General features: G+C 41.0%; 1 protein-coding gene across 1 annotated transcript in view; it reads right to left on the bottom strand.

Moving 5' to 3' along the window:
* The window catches only part of AGBL1 (AGBL carboxypeptidase 1), a 272,002-nt gene that overhangs the window by 179,492 nt on the left and 68,913 nt on the right, over positions 1-23,597 (bottom strand). The window contains exons 15-17 of the mRNA XM_039557990.1: positions 22,067-22,154; positions 15,889-16,033; positions 12,192-12,345 (exon numbers count right to left, since the gene is read on the bottom strand). Of these exons, the coding sequence (XP_039413924.1) occupies positions 12,192-12,345; positions 15,889-16,033; positions 22,067-22,154 (387 nt within the window). The remainder of the gene's footprint in view (positions 1-12,191; positions 12,346-15,888; positions 16,034-22,066; positions 22,155-23,597) is intronic.

Genomic DNA, 23,597 nt, shown 5'->3' on the forward strand with positions numbered 1-23,597 from the left:
GATTCGTAAAACACAGCTAAACAGCTTGGGCTGCCAGAGGCCAGGATTTACAGGACTGCACTCAGAAAAGGCCTTCAATGCCTGCTCTGCTAAATGGACTTTCCTACTCCACAGCAACAACAATTCCCAAGTCATGTGAGGGTGACCTGCAACACTGAAGTGACAAAGCAGACACTGGAGACACTAATCTTGTTAGAGCCTACCCTGTCCACTGCTGCTCAGGGCAGGAAAGGAGTTACCTCAGCTCTGCCTGCACCTTTTACACATGGCTACAGGGGCAGGAAGCACTAAAAAAAAAAAAAAAAAAAAAAAAAGATAATCATTTTTTCAGAAATTCCTCCAGCACAGCAGGCAGAACGGAAAAAAATTAAATCAGAGATAGTTTCTGCTGCATTATCCACTACAGCATCATTTTTATAATAAAAGGCTCTCTGCCTTTTTATTTCCAGCAGGCACAGCCCGATCAGCAAGGAATTTAAGGGCTTTCTGCCCTCCCACCCATTTTCTTCATCTCTACTTCAATCACTAGTTACAGCCTTCTGTTAGGTGCTTGCCATGGGACCTAAACATCCTCTGGGAGACCTGTCAAAGTCACTCTGATGCCAGTGATAATAAATTCCATCTCACTCATCTTCTCTTGAAGCACTTCATAGACTGAAGATTACATGTTTCAAGTGTGTTCCAAGATATGAAGGTAAGGATTTACAGAAAAATCAAGTAAGTTGCCCAAGGATAAAATACAAATCAATCAGAGCTGGAAGCTCAACAGCTGTTTCCCAAGCCCCAGTCAAAGAATTCTGTGCCATCCATATTCACCCTCGACGTGAATTTCCACATAATCCATTACTTCAAATCTCTTCCTCCTCTTTTCATTAGCTATGAAAACGAATTGAATTGTGCACTTAGACAATCAGTAGAGCCCTCTCTCAGTCATGTTATTTGTGCTAGATCAAGATCAGCTGTCATTTTCATTTTGGAACCCACCCATTCTTCCCAAAATTATCAAGCACACACACATTTGCAGAGTGCTACGATATTCCTTTATCCATCACTATCATGTCATGTTTTCAGACGAGGGGAAAAAGCAAAAGATGATATGAAAATGGTAAGGGAAGAATAAGGAAATAAAATAGAATTTTCTAGTACGTCTCTCTGGTTTTCTTGAAAAATAAAATTTAAAAAAGGAAGCAGCCCCTAAGTTTTCCACAAGTCCTTCCTTATCTGTGGGCCAAGACATACCTCCAAACCTATTCTGACTTCTTCATTTACTCATCACCTCTGCCCACATCATGTTTTAATAAAAATTTCAACCTATTTAATTTAACCTCATTATTTCAAAGACATAGAAGCAGCACCCAGGCTAAGCCAGAAATATCTTCAGAACAGTATGTTAAACAAATGCAATGGAAAAAAAAAAAAAAAAGACTAAAAGCTTATAAAAAAGAATTGCCAAGTGACAAGGAAAATTACTTTTTTCCCCCCCACAGCTAAGTAGCACAACAATTGCAATTGATAGAGCAAATTAAATTCTAAATGCACTGGTGATTTGATAGATATAATTTTCCAAGTGTTACAGCCACATAATAAATGCCCTGAAATGATAGAGAAGTCCGAGTTTAGCTGTCTGGGAGCACTGGTGCACTTTGCAGTATCTACCATGTCACTCATCAACTCGTTGATCTTATCAGCACATTTGCAGTCTGAGCAGAGCAGCTGTCTCCACTTGGTTTTTATTTCTATTTCTGCATTAGAAACAGGTGGGCAAGTTCAGAGAGCTAACAAGTTTCTCTTTGATGTAGAGATGGACAAATCCTCTCATTAACAGAGCGGCCTTTTAAAAATCATTATAGGGTATTTTTAGTCCCATTTCATTTTAGTATTTCTGTATAATTGCAGCCCATTAATCACAAATACTTGTTTCTAGAATCTGTCAGTTATAGGCAACAAGTAGTATCAGCCTGTGGTGTCTGCAAACTACTACTTTTAACATATTGCTGACTTATTTTACTGGTATAATATTGGCTGCATCAGTCACACAGCAATGGATCTCATTCTCCAATTACAAAAATTAAACTCAGTTAAACAGGTCAGGCAGAAAGCCACACAGACCCTCCCAGCAAAATCAACTTGCAGGTGGGAATTAGAAATAGCAGATGTTCAGAATTACAGATAAAAAACCAGGAGAAAAACAAACGCATACCAGGTATCGCAAATATGCCTCCTCACTCAGTGATGCCCTTGGATAGATTAATATTAGCATCAGCGCATAGAAATAGCATTTGATTAAGATCAGCACATAGAAATAGTGTTTGCTACATTTCACAAGAGTGTAGAGCCCCTCGCATGGATGTGGGCAGAGTAGCTGAACAAACTATCTGCTTGCAGCTCTGGCAAACATGCACTAAAGCTGCTCCATACAATCCAAACAACTCCAGGCATTTGCAATACATGACTAGCCAGGTCAGCCTTTATCAGACAAGAACGCATAGCTTGGAACATTAAATCCAGAAATTAGATTGTTGTTTTCCAGAAAGTTTTCAAAGCCTTGAGGTATCAGTTGAATGACTTTTCTATTTTCAAGTCAGACACAGTAGACAGTATCTCCAAACCAGTCAGCCAAGATTTAGAAGCACCAAGAAACTTCCCAGTTTAGAAGGATAAAGGTGAAAGCAACATGAAAGTTATAACACCACCCACACAGTTTCCCAGCAGTCTGTTAGTTCTGGGTGTTGGGGAAGGGTTTGCCTGTGCAAGATGAAGCCTATTGTTAGAGTGAGAAATTCAAGAGTCACAGGATCATGAAGAATCTACCTCAGAGTAGCAGAGTTCCCTGTTAGCAGGACACACTCTGGGTTCTGTCACAGCCTAGCAGTTCTTTAACACAAACTGTGCAGGACTTGACAAACTGTCCTTAGGCTGAGTTCCCAAACTAAAAACAATGGTTTGCTAGAAGAGTGACAGACCCCACTTTTTGCCAACTCTGCCCATTCTTGCCATCCAAAATAGTTTGTTCCCACAAGATCACCAGGCATCAGAAAGCAATATGTATCTACCTCAATCTGTGTATCAGCACAGCTTTTCTGGAACAGAAAAGAAAAAAATATTGAACCAGAAACAAAACCTGCTCTCTGTGATGGCAGGAGTGGTTGTGTGGGTCTGACAGCAGCTGGTACATGTACTATACCCATTGGGATTTCCAGCTACAGATTAGTCTTCCACAAGGCCAACCTGCCAGCTGTCCTGCTCCCAACTCTCTGATCACAGCTTGACTAGCAATTATCAATGAGGAGGTACAACCAAACAGAAAGGAGAACAACCAGTCACATTTCTACTCTTACAAAACGACAATTTCTTACCTTACAGAAGGCTTTAACCTGAGGAACTTCTAACTGACCTTTTAATTCAAGGAGTAAGAATGCTCCACACACCACCCCACCATCCACACCTTCAGCACTACTGACCAGAAGCAACTGGTTCGACACAGGTGTTCAGGGGCAAACCCAACTACTTCCAGGACAACCACTTTATACACCACAGCAGGTGCTCCAGACCTTCTGATTTGTGAAAAACAACCAACCACCTGTGCAATATGGCACGTGACCAGCTGGGCAATAGTGGCACCAGCTGAAGGAACCCCTTCCTGACCTTGGCTTTTTCCTTGAGGAACAAGCATTGACTTTTCACCCCTCAGTAAGCACATTGCTCCTATCAATAGTCAATCTCCAGAGTCAATCTGACCCTAAAATTATGTCCTCCCTCTCACAGCCCATCTCTGCCACACTGAGGAAAGATTTACTTCAATTCAAATGCTTCTCTGGCTGACTTACACAGTACCACAGTGACCTTTTAGCACATGCCCCACAGGACTGTGTGAGACTAGAATTTATGGCCAGGCATGGGAAATGTGCAATTCACAGAAACACTCTGATTTGGGTTTTTTTTGCCATGCCGTAATTTGAAGTTGGTAATAGAAACTTAGTAGCAGTTCAATGCTTGTTCACCATTTGAGGGAGTAAGAGCTGCCTGGGAGCTCTGCTGGGCTGCATTTCAATACCTTCATTGGCCATTGGAAACACAACACCTGCAGGCTTCTCACAAATTGTTTCCACCTAAAGGAGAGAAGATGATTTTTTTTTTTCCCCTCCTAGTAAGGCAAGAATTTGGGCAACCTATCACTCCCAACAGAAGCTTGAAGGGCCCCTGCAATGAGAACTGGTCCTGGGCTGTTGCAAGACAGGCACATTCCCAGCAGCTGGCTATAGATTTCCAAAGCAATATAAGAAACACAAATAACCAAACCATTTTCAGTTTCATTGATAATTTTCAATGCCTTGTAGCAAAAAATACAAGTATAGTACCACACACCTGTGGGAAGACCCTTCTGAGGCACTTGACAAACCAATCAAGAAATAAAATAATTATAACTAAGATATGCTAATTTAGATTTTCGAGATGTTTAATTCATTAGTGTATCAGAAAAAGCTGCTATGTTCTGGAAGTCTGGAGCATAGCCAGTACTAATCACTACTGAGACAATCATAGAGTATCTTGGGTTGGAAGGGACCCACAAGGATCATCAAGTCCAACTCCTGGTGTTCTAACCCAAGTCCATACCAACCAAGAAGATATTGATAACTTATGTTCTAGAAAATTCTGCCTTTAATCACATAGTTTCTTCTCTAGAAAGGACATGCAAAGGTTATAAGTCTCTTGGGCTAGAAATAAGACTGTTATAATTCAAAGAAGGAAAGGCAGCTGAACAAGTGCTGAAAAAAGTGCTGCAGCATTTTCTGCTCTATCCCTTAAGCAGAGGAGGGCTTAGAAAAAACTTCCAAATTTCAGAAGGAATATTATTTAAAAAAAACCACAGAACATGGCAGCTGAATGAACACTACAAATAATCTCGTTTAAGGTGCTTGTTCTGCCATCATGCTGCATTAGGCAGAGGGTGGGACAGAAAGAGGGATTACCCTGATATTTACTTTCTCTCTTTGCTAAAAAAACTGTGATTGTCTCTGCTTCAAAGCCCAGTTTTTGCATCCTTGTTCAGTGTTTTCTGTCCATTCCTCGCTGCCATGACTACTGGGATTCAATATATTAATATGCATTTTGCCAAGCTCACAGAACACTGACCACAGTGTCAAGGCTGTGCTGGCAGAGTCAGTTCCACCAAACACTGGGATTTAAGGAGCATTGGATACATCATGAAAAATACTGGACTCAGCCTGCAGACAACCATGTGTCTGTCCCACAGATTTCATATTCTGTTAAAACAGCTTCTGTCTTTATGGCAGCAGGCTGGATACTCAAACAGGAGCACAGTTCTGCAGAAATTTGTCTGCTCTTTTTGCAAGGAGCTGCCAATGCTGTTGTGACGGGGATATCAGAAAGAAAAAGAAGAGATGTTTGAAATTGAAAGAATCTTGAAAAATTTTCAGCACACACCATCAGTGTTGCATATCTGGAGAGCATTGCTTTGGCTTCAGATGCTTGAGAAACTGTCTATTCAAGTGGAAAAAAACGTTCTCATTTCTGTAATTATTTAACACTGTAGAACACATGACAATTTTATTCCGCCTTTCTTCACTGCTGCATTAAAACAGGGTAACAGTTTTCACAACAGCTGACTCTTCCTGTCACCAAAAACAAAGTGTTTGGTACAAAGTGAGAGGAGAATCAGCACCTCTGCCTGGCAGCCCCGCAAATTAGGAGAAAATTTTCAAATCAAAAGAAGACATAGACACAAACCTCATTATTACAGATGCAAGGATAAAGAAGAAAATGTTTTTCTCCAGTGTTCTACAATCATCTCAATCAATTTCTATACACAGTAAAATCTGTTCACGTTTAACCATAATCACAAATAAGGAGAAGAGAGAGAGAACTGATGATAGGAAAAAGCAGAACAGGTCTGTAAGTGGAATACTTGAAGGAAATGTAATGCTGGTGGAGACTTTCTGCATAAGATTGCAATTTGGTCCATGTTTGGTGCCTAGAAAGCTACAACAACAATCTGAGATAACATCTTCTGCTCCCATTCAGTGGAAATTCCATCTAATGGGGGACCACCCAAGGAGCAGGGGCTTTCCTCAGTTCTTGGTTTCTCTCCTGAGATCATCATCAATAGCAGCAATAGCTCTTTCTTGTTGTATGACAATACACTGTGGAAATGTCACTATAAAAGCCTATCAGACCTTTCCACAGAAACCAGTCAGCACCCAGACAGTTCTGGGGAGGTGGATTGGTCCCCATTTGGCGGACATATGTGACCTGAGGGTCCATCAGCAGTGGCTGGACCGTTTGCATGTGTGCTGGAGGGAGCATCACATGCAATAACAGTGGAAGAGCAGATGCGCTTGCTGGTGTGAGCTGCTTCCAGCCAGCACAATGCCAGGTTAGCACTCCAGATGAATTGCTACAGGCAGCTGTTCTGCCTGCTGAAACGATCATTACCAATCAAAGCAGATCATTCTACCTCCTTATTTTGACATTATTAGATGAGAGCTTCCTTTAAGGAGTGCTGCTTCCTTTGGGGCAGACTGACTCCAATAAGGTGTTGAACTAATTTGATCCCTGTTTCACTAGGAGATATGTCACCTCCAGGTTTGAAAAGTTATTCAAGAGAAGAGAGCTTGAGCCTTTCATAATTAACATGCAACATTGGTTGCCACGCAGGGAGCAGGCACAGTTATAATAACTCGGAGTCAATAATTCATAAACTATAATGCATTATTAATCAATTATCGAGGCCTGAATTACATTTAATGAGATTAAGCTGATTGGAGCACTAAGCTGTTTGAGTCATATTGATTTAATCAATGTGCTTAATTAAACTGTGTACATTTTCCACATGATCATTATTTCCCAGTATCCTTCATAAGTGGCCCCTGCAATTCGCATCCTCTTCTGTTCTTTGCTCAGGAATTGCTCTTTGCTGGAATTTATATTTAAAGGTAAAGGGCTTGTTTCTTCCCAAGAAGAGATCTAAGCTGCAAAACAACCATCTAAATAGCTTATATGAGCAAATTGAGAAATGCTAGAATATTTTTTCCCAGCAACTGTGTCTTTTTTATTCCATAGGCTTAAGATGAGACCAGGTAAAGACACCTCATTAGTCTCACTTTATCCCTCATTCCAGCTCCAGGAGCATCTGCAGATTCAAAAGGCAAGAGCATCCTACCATAACTATCCCAAAAACATTACTCTATCCATCTTTAGACATGCTTAGACAAAAAATGTGCTTCAAATCCCCAGAAGCCTACATGTAAGATAAGCAGGTGTCATTATCTTTTTTTTGACAATATTCATAATGGTTTCCTCAGCCATGCATAAAGAGGACACGTGATGACAGAAGAGCAACTCAAAATGACAGATATTACAGATATAAATCCGTTCCCTAGTGTCATTTTTGTTTAATTTCCCTCACCTCTGCTGCCAATTATCTGGGACATTTTGGGTTAACTTTAAACCCCAAAATTCAGATCTGTAATGCTACCCACTGCTGAAAGGTTACTCATCAGATGTGTTGACTATGGAGTACACATAACACACTGAATAATCACTCTTATTAATGAGGATGACAACAGTACAATCAGCCATGAAGAGAGTTTTGCAATTCCTTTTGACTGTTTTAGTCATTACTCTGTGTTAGCACTAACCAGGATGGCACCTATGCTACATCACATCCCAGAGGTGTCCTGCCCCTTCTCTTTCTATCTAAAGGTGAGAGCAAATCCACCCCATCTCAGGGCACAAGCAGGAAACACCCCCTGAAAGACACTCACATGGCAGCATAGAGTGTACACTGTTCTTTTCTGACCAGTCATTTTGCTTTTGGTGGTTTTAATTCCACCACTCTGTTAACATTAACAACATATCAGCATCCTTTACTTAACGAGAAGACAATTTTATCATTGCCTGTGCGTCAGTGTTTAGATATTTTCCTTACACTTCTTTGAAGAGTTAATCTGTCCATTTGCTCTGTCACTTACAACAGTATCCTACTGCTTGCAGGGTCTACTCAGCTGTCTGCCAGGGAGTTTAGTAGAGTTACACACTGCACACATGCATAAATAATACTGTGAACTAAGAGTTTGCAAACTATTACTGAGTACACATACACGGTGCTAACACTGCCTTCACCGGGGTCTGTGCATGTGGCAAACTGAAGAAAATCAGAGCTCTGCAAACACCTATTAATTCATCAAGTAGGGAGTTGGCACCAAGATTTGGAAGCTTTATCTTTCTCCTTGTTTCTGCATTTGAGAATGCTCTGAAAGACGTTGGGAATTGCCCTCCCTTCAAAAAGCCCCTTTAACTCTCATCAGTCAGACCTATCATAGCCAGAAATAAAGTCACCCATGCATAGTCAGAATGGCTTTACCTTTATCACAAGACCATGGAGGATATTGCAGTTAGAATGAGTAGTAAAGACATCCCTACTAGCTGGATGCTCAGTCTTCACGGTAGCAGGAAGGGCAAGTTTAAAATTAAGCAGCAACCACAAAAACCAAGATTGTTTCTATTTGTTCAAGTCTATGGAGCTGCAAAGTACAGCAGGGACCACTGACCAGCCCCAGGTACCCACAGACATGGATCAAGTTTGAGTGGAGGTCGTGCTGTAACTGAGGGGTTGAATGACTGAGAGTCAAAGCACAGGAAGCCAAAGAGTTCCCAGGTAATTTCTTTCTTTCTTTGTATCAATTTCAGAACTGAGCATTTATTAAAAATTATTCAGTACACCACTGTCACATAAAGGGCAGATATAAAGAAAGGAAGGAGAAAGGAGCCTAAAGTGCATATCAAAGCCTCACACAAACAAGGCATAATGAAGGAAAGAAGCAGCCCATTTTTCTTCCCTTCAGCATGGCTTGTGCTTCCTATTAACAAGGTGCACATTAATAAATTTAACTCAGACAAATTTAACCATCCTAGGACCACATTAATCAAAAGCCTGACAAGAGTAATCTGAAAGAGTTGAGGAAGAGAAATAAAGCACAGCTGACACAGAGGATGCCATGCCCTCACTCTCCCTGGGCTGCTCCCACTCCATCAGCATCTCCAATACAAAATAACTCCTTCCCACTGCACTCCTACCAGGCTGATCCTGCTGCCTTCTCAGCACTCCTCAGCCACCCAATGCCTCTTCATCCATGATGTTTCCTTATCCCCATGTGTCTATACTTGAGAAGGATTTAGAGTATTTCAGTATGATCATGTGCGGGAGCTACAAAGTCCTGGTGTGATTTGTGCCACTGGCATTGTTGGAAAGAAACTCTCAAGGTACGGATTAACACAGGTAACAAAAGCAAAATAAATTTGATAGGAAATCAAAATGACTATAGTTCATGAAAACTATTAAATTGGACAGAATCAGATGGAAAAAACAGATGCTGTCCATTTTTATTCATTATCCATGTGCCAAATTCCCCAGTGCTGGAACTCCACGTTCCTTCTCAAGCTGAAATACCCATGCATGGAGACTTTACAAAGCCATGGGAGTTACTGCAGGGAAATCCTCCACCTTTTGGTCTCTTCATATTTAGCTCTAAGTTATGTTTTTAGCATGGAAAACATTGACAAACAGGTCCTTCCATCAGCCAAAACACTTCACAGAAAGATGGGTATGTCATACAAAATGAGGAAACTGAGAAGTAACTGCTGATCGAAGCCACACAAGGCAGCACAAATTAGACCAAGTGCATCCCCAAAAGCCATAATTATCCAAGCTACTCAAACAAAATAAGCACATACACGATTATTCAGATTTGCCTAGAGGCATCCCCACAGCATAAAACATGGCGTGCTGCCTTGCTGTTCTTCCACTTGTAAAACAATAAATATTTTCATCACTTAAGAGTACTGGTGTTTACTTTTACAGTCTTGAAAACTTGAGTGAGACTGTGTTGCCTTGACAATGTCTTCCTCCCAAAAAAAATTCTTTTTCAGTTGGACAGCTGGGGTTTCTACATGTTCTGTTCTGATGGAGTTCCATGGGTTCATGGATAGATGTAGGAAGGCTGCAATCCTATTGTAGTGCAAGGCTTCAGAGGGAGGGTTTAGTAGCACGGGATTTCATGGCATTTCAGGGAGAACTACAAGCTCCCACTGGCTTCGCATATCACCACAAGGCAGGAGATATTTATTTCCATTGAAAATAAAGAGGACTTAAGCCACATAATTGGGATTTGAACCCAGATGCAGTATATTAAACAGTCTAAAGCATTCGGAACAAGTATCTGGCCAAGTTGTTCATAGATGCCTTATGAAGCTTTCAGCAAACCTGTGCTGAATAAGCAAGCCAAGCCTTGTCTTTGCAGACAGGTTAATGACCTTTGAAAACCTGCCAGGCTCTCTTCTAACACTGCAAAAAACAGTCTAATATACTCTGAGAATACAGTGCTCCAGAAAATGGCCATGCCTCCCAACACTGTCATATTTATATCACTATACTTCCTTGAAATTGTATTTTTGTTTTTGCTCTCCTATGGCAAAACACTCCTTTCAGGAAGTCCTTTCAAGGCCAAAAGAGCTACAGTCCAGTGTTTAGGGTATTGACTCACCATGTGACTGACTCACTCCAAGCCCTTGCTTAGATAAACCCAAATGTTAGCTCAGCTTTTGCTTCGTACCATCATTGGAAAGGGCTTCTCACTTGGGCAGAATCACTTGTTCACTCTATGCCTCTTCCAGATGGCTCCAATCATCAAATAAAATATTCCAACTTACTTTCAGTTGCCCCCTTGAGACCTTCTGCCATGAGGTGCCAGCAAATAACATCTGACCAGGTGATCACCTGCCATGTGCCAGAGGCTGCTTTGGATAACCAATCTCCCCCTCCACAACTCCCACCCACTGTTTTTCTGTATCATCATTATCACAGAACAAAAGTGCTTAAGGACAGGAATTCTCTCTTCAAGCCAGGCACGGGCAGCCACAATTAAAGCTGTGCGTGTACGTTATAAGTTCCCACGTAGCCTGTACTTGGCTATTTTGCTTTAATATTTCAACCAAGAAAAGCATGTTCATTATATAAATTTGCTAATCCAGGGTAAAAGCTGAATTCGTAATTAAGTTGTTACAGTAAAAAAGTACAAGCAGTGGATGATGACACTAATGTCAGCATAGCTGCAGTCACTCTGCTCTAAACCTGGACCAAAAAAGAGCGATTTTCACCAACTCTCATATTTGAGCTCCCTTTTAGTTTAGAAGGGGAAGTCTGCAATAAGAACTGTGGTTCATGTCACAGAATCCCGTTGGATTCTTCTAGCTTAGTATTTGAGGTAATGAAAACTATTCATTTAACATCCAAAAAGATCTTAAGACAATTTAAATATTCACAATCCCTCAAAGGTCTCAACCTGTGTTATGTGTGAAGAGATTAAAAAAAAACAAAAAAAAACCAAAAACCCACTGTATACCTTGTTCCTGATTTCAGGAAAAAAAAATCAGCCTATATATAAGTCATTAATGATTTAGGCTCTAAAATCAAAGCTAACCCAATGTGATGCTAATCAGAATCTCATCACTTGCTGTTGAGTTACAGAAACATGCATATCTTTATCTTGTTCATCAAGGCCACTGAAGGTCTAAATCTTTGGCTCTCACAATGAAAAACAACCAGCTCTAGATATAAAATGGCAATTATAATATTTGCTGTTAAACAGTACATCGTCAGTATGGTCTCAGACAGAACGCAAGGAGCTATATTATGTCCAGATGGATCTACTGGGCACACTGGAGGAGATGGAATTTCACCAGAATGCTTCAATTGCTGGTCCAGCTGGAGATGAGTTATCTTGGTTTTGGCAGTTTTTTTTTCAAATTTAAGACCTCAAAATACATAAATCATTTCAATAGGGAACATAAAATACCAAAAATAAAAAAACCTTGTTGAATTAATTTTTCACAGTTTTTTGCTGTAGGAGATAGTTAACTTTGAACTTTTCAAATGTTTTAGATCATTGAAGAGAAATTAGAAGTACAAAATGGTATCGGTTCTCCTCCCTCCTCCATGCAAACCTGTAATTTGTAAAGAGCATCATAATTGGCTATTCCTCATATTTATATTTCTTTTTCCAAAGTGAGAAAGACAAGAAAATCAGCATGTTCACAAAAGAGGTTGTTATTGTCACTGCTGACATGAGCACAACTCACCAGCATCGTTTTTACTGCTTCATTGGGCTACTTACAGAACTGCTCCAGGTCATCTCCGTTTTTAGACTCAGGCATGGCAGTGATTGTGAGCAACGGGCATGGATTTCCTCCTAGAGTCTGGCAGAGTGTCTGCTGCCTCCAGTAAACCTTCTTACGGTTCCTAGTTTGTTCCAGGACATCAAGATGGGACTGAAAAAGCAGCAAGGAAGCAGATTTATAAAGGAGTTCACACTCTATAAAACCTGATTTTATTCCAGTAGCTGTATATTATTATTGATACTAATTTCATATCTTCCTAACTTCCCAGCTCCTCTCTTCTGCCAGTTAATATCACCACCTTTTACATCCCACAAATATGCACAAGACATTCACAATGCATCCCAGCTCACTGAAGCTGCACAGAATATTTACTCTTATATCATTGTCTACTTGAGGGTGTCCCTTTTTGTTACAGAGGGGTTGGACCAGAAGACCTGTAAATGTCCCTTCCAGCCCAAACTATTCTATGATTATGCCTGAACAGTTCCTAGGTGTTTTTGTTAGCATAATGAAATATTTATGCATACATGAAATCCAAAAGAGAAGCATTTCCTCTTTATATTTTAATAGGGGTTTTGTAGAAACGTGAGAAAACTCACCAGTTTTTTAACATTTACAGAATTGATTGCTTAGCTGTCAAGCACATGCCATTGAAACTCAGTGACAACTCCATATCATTATGAGAGGCAGCCAAAAAGTTTATATCGAAACAACATTTTGTACAATCAGTAGTGGGAAATCTGAAGATTCTTTCCAAGAAGTTATTTAAAAGGGAAATTTTCTCCCCACCCCCAAAGTTTATGACAGTTTTAAACAATTCTTCAGTCCAACAGCTTCTTGAGAAATTTGAGAAAAGGAACTGGCAGCTTAGAAGAAAGACTTTTTGGAAGAAATTACGATTGCCTCATTAGACACAGAGCCACTTGTCACCCACACACCAGATGAAGTGTAGTTCTCTGTTTACATTGCAATTGCAAGTGGCAGGATGAGTGTGAGTAATGCCACTGCAGGGTGTTGCTGAGTGTTGTGGAACACCAGTTTTCTCCCAGTTGGTAGGAAGAGGTGCAGTGAGCACACTTGTCCTAACAATAACTAAACCACATCAATTGACTCAATGACCCTCACATAGTAATGGTTTGTTTTTATAAGTCAGGGTTACGTTTTAATCCACATTTATGGGACACCACATTCCTGTTCCTCAAACCTTGGAGCTCACGATGTTTCAGACTGCCTTCCCAGCATCCAGACAGAGCCATGTAAACATAGAACTGAAATTTACAGTCAGCCATGTTATAAAACAATTAAAATACAGGTCTATAAAGTAAATTTAATTATTAGATGCATTTAACAGTCTCACATAGATACGGAGAACTCAATATCATCATTTACTTATGTTCCTGGTACCCAGTGAAACTTAATTGGGTATAGCTACCACAGAGATTTCAGCTAGATAGCAAAACAATTAATACTGTGATGTAAAAATAGATAAATTACTGTTCATAAAAGAAATGCAATTACTAATGGACAAGAAGTAATGAACTGCAGAGTGCATCCAGTTCAAATAGGATTCTGCAATATTTCCTGCAAATATACCTATAACCATTAAATATATATGATATTTAAAAACATTTTCAAATTACTAACTCCATATACAAGTTTATCTTCTTCCCCAAAGCACTATGTATTTAATTGAGCCCTTGGGTTCATAATCGCTTTTAATTTATTATTAATATGTAAAACCAACACACTTCACCAGTGGACAAATGCTTTAAAATGCAATCTACTGATGCACAAACCTGGTTTAGTTTATTTAGTGTGGAAATAAAAGTAAAATAGAAAAGCACATAGTGCATCACTTGACATTTTAAATTAACCCAAGCAAAGAAGTCTTTCAGAATTATTAGAAGTAATGATTTTGCTTTGGCTAAAGCTGGGCGTGACAATCTATCAATCTTTTCCATCCACAATTCTCATTTACCAAACTTTATGGTCCTTATTGGGTCTGAGTTCATTTAAACTTTTCCTGGGGCAAAATTCCTTTTAACTTCAATGAGCATTTTATTTGAAGAGACAGTGAAATATTTAAAGACCTGGCCCTGCAAGCCTAGGAATAACATCTTTTCATCTCTATTCTATTCATTCAGGAGCAGGTGAGATATTCAGTGATTCCCAGAGCACACAAACTCTCCAAGTCTCTCTTGCTTTGTGCCAGCAGAAGATAGAAATCAATAACAGTTAAATAATGATGAGGTACTGCATTTACGTGGAAAAGTATGGTGGTGAATAAGTCCAACTAATTCTTCAGTACTGCATTTGCTTTTTACCCTGCAGACTGTAGGTATGTGTGCCTTCAGGCTAAAGGTCAAACCCCACCACTGGAGCATACGGTCTTCCCCATGGAATTCTAGGAGTAACTGGTAAAGTACTGATGAGAAGTGGGCTGACAGACATGTTTTGGACTGAAGGCTGGACTGGCCTTCCCCCAGATACTGGAAAGAATTTCTTTGAATGCCTATAATAGGTGCACAACAGTTGACAGGAGATTTTCTTGAGTGGGAATCAATCTAAGCCTCACTCTGCTGGCGTGCACAGTGAGTCCTGGGGGAGTACACTGTCCCCTGGAAAGCACAGCCTCCAATACCTGGCCATGGCAAACTGATACCATTACAAAAAATGGAGCAACCCCAAACTCCCCCAACCCACACCGGCGTGTACTGCCCAAAACAAAATCTGTTGACAATGGAAACTGAGGCAAGAAGGAAGGAAAACTGATCTACTGGAACTGTGTGATTTTATTTGCAGTAACATCTTTCTCATCTTTAGCAACAAAGAAAAGCTATTCCCAGAACTATTCATTTCATTTCTTTCATCCTACCTCCCCTTCAGACCCTGGTCTCCCCTACATCAATTATAGAGGAAGCACATTGGATGCATTTCCCAGAAAATTCCCTTACCATCCACCTCTGGCCAGAAAAGGCCATGGAAAACAAACCCATCCCCAGCAAAAAACCTGATACAGCTCAATAATTAAATTTATGCTTTGGACTTGTATTCTTTTAGTTTCTGTACTGACAGCACTGGTGGGAGTGTCATAAATTCCTACTGACACTCCAGCTGGCACCGAGGAAAGAGCTGGTAAAGCATCACATGAGGTCCAGCAGCCTGGTGAGGCTGGGTGCAGCTCTGAAAGCTGAGCTGTTACCCTGTGTCAGGAGGAAGATCAGGTAGCACATCTGAGTTGTCATTAGGTTTAGCCCCCTGCTTCCCAGCCCTTCAGGAGGAGGATCCTGCAGCCCCAAGTGAATGGAGCACCTTTGGTCTGTATTATGACTGGTATAAGCACTAATGGCTTGTACTCAGCTTATCCCACAGAGAAATTTCTTTTCTCCAGCAACATTCTGGACTTCTGGCAGGAGCTGCAGCTGTAAACAAGGCAATTACACCATCATGATCACAGAATGGTTTCAGTGGGAAGGGACCTTAAAGATCATCTTGTTCCAACCCCCCTGCCATGGGCAGGAACACCTTTCCCTAGACATGTTGCTCAAAGCCCCATCCAACCTGACTTTGAACACTCCCAGGGACGAGGACGTGTGAAAACAATCCTCTGTGTCATCTCAAAATCTACATATACCCAAGCAGCTCCATCCTGCCAGGGCCATTCTCTTATCTAGGTGGACACGTCAGTATTACCATCATAGTGGAGTAGGTATAGGGGTAATGGTAGGCCAGGTAGCAGACATCATCTTTGTGAGGGAACCTGATGCTGAAGGTGAGTGTGTAGTAGAACCTTCCCCTCACGCCGCCTCCTGCAGCTGCACTGCAGCGGTAGTGGTTTCTGGAAGAAGAGAAAGAGGAGGAAAATAAATGCTTTTCACTTCTAGATATGCATTTGAAGCAGCCATGGGAAAAATAAGCATTCAGAGAAGCATCCACACAAGAGGACACAAAGCCCAGCAGAAGTCAGGAGGCAGAACTGCACGTGGCTGTGCAGGGCACAGCCAGTCACGTGCTGCTGAGGGATGGGAGCACTCTCCTAGGAAAATAACATCCATTAATGCTTCCTTTTGTTAAGATGCAAATAAAGAATCAGTCAGCTAATAGTAGCTCATATAGCAGAGTCCAAAGGCATTTAAACTATACATTCAGCTAAAACTGCTGTATTTCTGCAGATATCCACATTATCTTGCTCAGAGATGCAGGTTCCTCTTCACAGCCCTGAACAATGCTACAAGAAAATACTCTGCAAAAAGCCTGGAAATTGAGAAAATATGGATACCCTACCAAAACAACCATTCAGTTCTACCACAGGAAGTGATACTTCAGTAATGAAAATAAATAATAAATAGGACATACATAAAAATATTTCAGATGCCATCAAAGGCACTTTGCTGAATAGGAAGAAGAGGAGAGTAGGTTTGGAAAGAGACTGGGCATGAAGGAGAAGATACTTCATTCATTTGCCAGTTGTGATATACCAAAAAATTCCTCTTCATATATCTCTTTTTTGAAGATTTGAGCCCCTCTCTCTCAGGGACCAGTGAGGGCCAGCTGCTCCCTAAAAAAAGGGAGCTGAGCTTGATATGGAAGCCAGAAGATCAAGGAACACTTGAGGCATGGTCATCTCTCACAGCACCCAATCAGGGCATGCCCAGGGACAGCAGAGGGATTTTAACCACAGATCCAGATAATCAGACAAGATTGTGGTGCAAAAGCAGGTCTGGGTCCAGCTAGCAGGTCAGTTCATGGGTCAGGGGCCAGAGCAGTTTTGTAGCAAAGCAGGGACACAGCAGTGACTGAGCTGAAGCCTCACTACAGCAGAGCTCTGGGAGGGGCTGGTCAACACTGACAAGGTCTAAGAGGGCACACAAATCCTCAACACTGCCTTCAATAAAACTACAAAATCTTATAGCTAACTTCTCAGCCTAGTGTCAGGACCTGATCTGTTGCAGGAGACTTACTCTGATGAAGAGGTGACTTCAGGCTGAGTAAGAAAGTTTTCTTTCAGCATAGATGAAGTGACAAATCATGCGCTTTAGGGAGAAGCCTCAGAGAAAATTGCATCCATAAGTACATTTCAAACAATATTTTTCCCACATTGCACCAATTATGCTGTTGCCAAACCTTCTGATTCTGAAGGACTGTGAGGTTTCTTTGACAAATGTTATCATCAATGTTGCATTAAAATGCAAAATAGAAGAAGCAACCAAAAGATGCAATTTCAGCTCCTGAATTTTACAATACTAGTTTATTTTGCTGCTGTTCATTTTTATTCAAAGGGGAGGAGAGAAAAGATAATTATTCTTGTCAAATTCTCCAAAATAATCAGCTCTTTTTCATAAGGGAGACACAAGACAATGCTGCTAGGTTTTCACTTGGATTCAGTAGCTAGGAACACATGGGGTGAGTGATACCAAAGGGATCGATAGAGAGTGCAGGAACACTGAGTCACAGTGGCAACCTGAAAAGCCTATGATTTTATTCTCAGCTGAGCCCTTTACCCCAACATGCCCTTTGTAAATAAAACACCTTAATATTGAACAAAGAGACTCGGAGAGAAAAAAATTTCAATAAACCCACAAATACAGAAACATGTACTTAGTAGCATTTATATATGTATTTCAGTGGATCAAGAGTTAAAACCTGGTATTTCTTGAAGTCAGAACAATGACATTTAATATAGTTCCTATTAATTTTAACAAGGAAGGATAATTAAGAACCATTTCCTGCATAGTGCAGAAGGAAAATGCTCATCTCCATGGCCTCTATTATACTCAGTGTCACTTGGAAGGTTAGATCTTATTCATAAAGAGTGTCACAAAAGTGCTGAATTCTTCTAAGTCCTCCCCTCCAAATTCACATTTGTAGTTAGAGGTATGGGAGGAAGTAGGTCTTTGCAGGCAGGTACTGCCTAAATATCTCACACAGACAATTCCCACCTGTCCTTAATACTCCAAAGTAAAGACTTCTCCCTCTGTAGTCTGTAATTCTGCAGCCGAAAGTGTCTCTCTCTCCTAAAATAGCCACTTAACCCAAGGGTTTTGTAGCAGGAAACACCTCTGACCCTGATGGCACACTGGTAGTTCAGTTCCTTACTCCTGCCTGCTCAGACATGATCCCCAGGGTAGGGAAGGGATGCACAGCACTGCTCAGCAGCACATTTCATTCTTGTTCTGAGCATCTCTACTGTTCCACCTAACTAACCACCCAGAAAAGACATTTCCAGACTTTTGGATCACTTCTTGACACCTGCTTCCATCTACAGCAAGCTATCTGGCAGTAACAGGAACTTTACAGGTGGCTTTGGGAGGCTTCGATATTCTTCACTCATGCATTAAAAAGAAAAATCCCCTGTGTGTAAGCAGTGTAAATGATCTTGTACTTTTATTGCATATAATCTGGTCTCCTCACAATCCATCATACAAAGCAGTAGCTCTGAATACTTTTAAAAGAAACCTAAAAAAAAAAAAAATAACATTTTTCCTCTGTGCCTCCTTCTCCTCCTACTGCTGTCAAGCCAAAATAGCTCTACTGCTTCCTTTTTCTTCCACCAGGATTGATGTTTTTTAGTTCCTCACCACTTTTTCATCACAACACCCTACCATATCAGCATGGAGCCTAAAGTAACAAACAAGGAAATGGAAAGGAAAAAAAGATTCTGGCAACATCTGGCCCCCACTACCTTATTTGTCTTCTCTTTCAAAAACACATTGAAAGTCTCTGATGCTTTCTAGAAGATAACACACTGGTTATTGGGAAGAAAAAAAAGAGACCAATGCACAGTCTTCTCAATGAACACACAAGCTGTATCTCCTGCACCTTTCAGTCAGTTTGTGGTAGTGAAACCACTTTGCTTGCTGCTCTCTGTCAGAAGAAAACCACACAAGTATTATATTTCCAGCACAGTAGTGATGAAGAGTTAATTAATAATAATTATAATACTACTTATCTTTCACTCTGCAAGATAATTTTTGAGTTTAAAAAAATCTTTTGCAAACACTATCTAATTAAAACATGCTTCCCCATTTATCTATTATATTCTTTGGGTAGTAGATTAGTGACTCTAATTTTCCACCCTTTGTAGGGGGGGGAAACCGACATAGGTGAAGCAACTTGGACAAAGATGCAGGCAGGAAAGGAGCTGGGTTGTAACTGAGGAATTCAAAAGCACCAAGTGATTCAGGAACAATGTCTCCTGGCCATCTAGTCTTTAGACTTCCTATCTGCAGCATTTAGTGTAGTAAAAAGCACTGTTAGATGATGGAATATGGCATTTTCAGCTTAGACTAAAATGGGCAAAGAAAGTTTCAATATCCCTGACTTCTGGGCCACTTCAAAACAGAGTTCAAAGGGAAAGTAAAATGTTTATCTCTTCTAATCTGCTGCTGTATTCCCTTGGTCCAAAACACTTCCCACCTGGAGTTTGGTGTCCCCATTTTCCATGTCTTGACCTCCTTACATCTCTAAGTGTGGCTATTAAGTGCAAGATGCTTCAGTAACACCCTGGTTCACACCGTAAAAAGCAGTATTTAACAATGTATTGGGCATGGCTGCTATTTTGGGGTCTGCTAGGTTGGCAAGTGGAAAATGCACAACAACTTCCTTTTCAAAGGCCAAATCCATGATAAGGTATTTTTGTTGTCAACATTTCAGGCAGAAGCCCAGTCAAAGCAGAATATTGCCCCAGCCATTGTGCCATTAAGGTGTTCAGTAGTACTGCAAAGGCCAGGTGCTCTCAGAGTGAGATGGATGTCTCACCCTCTCACAGATATCATTAGAGGTGACCTGCTAATATTATGATGTTTATTTTATTCCAGCATCTTTATAATCACATTGAAAGAGAAGACCTAGTTCTGACATCTTTATGATCACTAAACAACCAAGTTTTTAGTGGTGATGTGAGAACAAAACACTCCGTGTACCTCATTACTACCTGACCTGACTATTTTCTGAAAAGGCTGGAGGTTGGATAATAAGCTTAGAATGAGCCATGAAACCAAAGGCACAAGCACATTGTCACCAATTCAACACTCAGCTGCCATTGTTCCTTAAATAATTTGCCAGAAAGGAATATTATTCAGTGCATAAAAGCTGCCAAGACAGCAAGAGAATGAGATGATCTGATTGTAACTGCAACTGTTTATCATGGGTGTATCCTGTCACTTCACAGAGAGGCAATAAAATGGAGCAGAAGTGTCACTCAGCTACTTTTTGACAAGAGCTCTGCTAATATTCTCCACAACATAAAAGCTCTTGTGAGACGTATGAGGAAGGTACACAGTGACACAGCTGTGCCACAACATTCATCTTTACGAGTGAACTGCCCCATCTTCAGGGAAGATGAATGCCAAAGATCAGCCAACCTGCTTCACACAGACATCTCACCAGTGAGCTCTTCCTCCCCCTGTCCTTCAGCTCAGAGGTGTCTCTCAGCAAAGGCCCTGCTGCAAAAGCAATTAAGAGCATCCTAGTGTTCCTCTGTATTTTTAAAACTGTATCACTTTTCCCATATTTATTAATAATTCCTGGTTTATTAGTAACTCCTGGTAAAAATAATTAGATGAGGTTCCCTTCAAAATGTGCAACCCCACCTTAGGATACCCGAGAGCAGGGTGAATGGAACTGAAGTGTGCTCTTTCCCCAGAATACTAGCAGTGTGATATCACTGTAGCCATCCCATCTCCTCCTCTTCTGAGACAAAGCCTGAGCAGTCTCAGCCACACTATTTTCACATTTCTCCCCCCTATAATTTCTAATGACTAAGAATCTCTTTTATGATCACTGAAATAAAAACTTTAAGGTTTCAGTCGAGGTGAAAATGTATTTGTGTGTGCATGCACATTCTTGTGTGTACAAAAATATGTGAGAACCAGGAACACACAGTAAATGAGAGACAGCAACAAGTTATCCTAGATGATTATGTTGACACGTAAGTCAATGTACAGCTAGAAAACACAGAATATTCCAAATCAATAAAACTATTCTCTCATTTATTCAGAACAAGAATCTGATTACAGGCTTAATTGCACAATCATGGCTTAATCTTGGAAGTCAGCTGCTGTTTAATCACTGCACAATAGCTGCCTTGCTAATGACATGGGAAGCCACTGCAATGGTATCCAGCATGAAAAGTCTGCCCCACCAGAAGCCCATACTCAGAGAAGTCAGGGATTACAGGCATGTCAAGGGAAGCCACCACAGTACGTGAGCTTTTGAGGTACAAAACATTACAGTCAGGTGCACGAAGGTTAGCAAAGAGTACTTGAAACAAAATAAAATAGCTACTCAAATTACTGTAGACAGATGCCAGGTTGAGAGAGGATAATCTGTGCCTTCAACCCCTCTCCACCCCCTCAAAAAGTAAATTACAACAGACAGAAATTGGGACAACTTGGAATTTTCTTCTGAGGCTCTGGCACACTGTAAAACCAGCCTGAAACAGGGAGCTTGCACAGATATCACCACTGAGTTTGTCAGGATTCCTTTACACCACTGTTGTATATCCAACCCTTTCTTTAGCTCCTCAGCTGCTACATCATCTCTTACAAAAGTCAATGTATGCAACAGAAAAACAGTGATCCCATCCAGCTCTTTTCTTCCCAGACAGAGGGAAAAGCCAACTACAGTACTTCTTTCCTTCTCGTTCCTCCTGGGCAAGTGAATTCTGCATATTCCCTGGCATGTAATAGTGAGATCTCATTTGCAGCTGTTTTCTGAAGCTGGAAGCACACAACACATTGAGCCAGCACCAATTTAGAGACATTTGAAATAAGGGGCACTGGTGGTGAGAGGCTCATGACATCAGTGCAGTTAACAGGAGTGAAACAGTGGAGAAAGGAAGGCACAAATTATTCACCAAAAGTGCACTTACTTGTAATAGCAGATCTCCTGGCCTGCCCGAATCCAGCGAGGCCTGCCCTGGAAAGCTTCCCTCACTGAGTACATGACCAGCTGCATGCCTACAGAAAACAAGACAATTTCAGGTGATGTGACTTCCCTGGCTGGAAAAGACAGGAGTGGGAAGGAAAAGGCTAAACAAGAAGCATCATTATTTTGTCAGTGCTCTCTCTGCTCATAGTTTATACAGAGTAAATACATCTCAAAGCCCTGTGTTTTATTATGAGACAACCATGTCTGTACAAAAAGCCCCTCCAGAAGAAATGAGCTGAATGGAGTTTATTAAAAAATAAATTATTCCTCTGGTCTTTGCAAAGCATTTTGTTTACAAGCAGAGAAAGGGAAAGGAAAGAATATGAATTAAGACAGATCAGTAATTTGGTTAGTCCAATATTTTATACTTGGCTGCACTATTATTGAACTCTTAATCCTACCATAGCATCAGTGATGTGTGGTGCATCCAGAGCCCTGCCTTCAGAAAATAGCAAGCAAAACTAGAAGAAGGTTTCAAACTTCCTATTAGATCTAAATAACACCTACAAGTCACAAATACTGATAACACTAACATCCATCTTTGTACTGCATTATCCCAGAGCATGAACTTCTTCCTGACCTCCAAAATATTACTATTTCACGTCCTGAGGAGTGAGGCTTTCTCTGATCTGAGCTGCACATCCATTACTCGCAGCTCAGTGAGGGCAGCCCACCTGCAGGGAGTTTTATATCAATTTCCTGTGCTGTACACACCTGCCTGCTCTTTAAGGCAAGGTGAGGATGCTGCCCACCCCAGTAGAGCTCTCTGCACAGGGTGTCCCTGGTGAGGGGCTGCAGGGGAGGCTCCTGTCAGCAGCTCCAGTGGACCCAGCACATCCACAGCTGAGCCCAGCAATGATGCTGGCAGCACTTCTGTGAGAGCACACATAAAGAGAAAAATGCCCTCCCAAATATTTTTGCATGCTGATAAGTTGCTCCCTGAGCCTTCTCTTGGCTGTTCTTGTGCTGGGGGGAGGTGATGCTTGAAAATCATTAATACTAATGCTGTATTTGCATTAGCAGCTATTCAGTTCTCCTCTTCCTCTGGGTTTGTGTGTTAAACTCCCCAGCACAGTTGGACCCAGGCATTACCAGCAGCAATACCTTTCCAGCTCACCTTTGGCTGTGCTGTGGGGAAGCACTTACCACAGCCAGGAGTAACCGCTGTATTGATGTTTTCTGAACCAGTGCTGTGAGCTATGTACAAGAGCCAGCTCTGTGTTTGGTACCAGGATGTGGCCACCATGATTTTAAGAGACACAGGCCTTTCTAGATCCCCAGTTCATTAGAGATGTGGGGCTCAGTGTCTTCAGGGGTCTCAATATCCCAAATGCCAGCTCCTGCCCTTCTCTGAGTCCAAAGGACTCACACATGAAACTCTCTGTCTCAGAGCAATGGCTGATATTAGTTGGCCATCTCATTTTCATTAAAAAAAAAAAATCAGTTTCTCCTTTCTATTTCCCCTATGGAAA

This window comes from Corvus cornix, chromosome 10 (assembly GCF_000738735.6).
Source record: "Corvus cornix cornix isolate S_Up_H32 chromosome 10, ASM73873v5, whole genome shotgun sequence".
Lineage (NCBI taxonomy): Eukaryota > Metazoa > Chordata > Aves > Passeriformes > Corvidae > Corvus > Corvus cornix.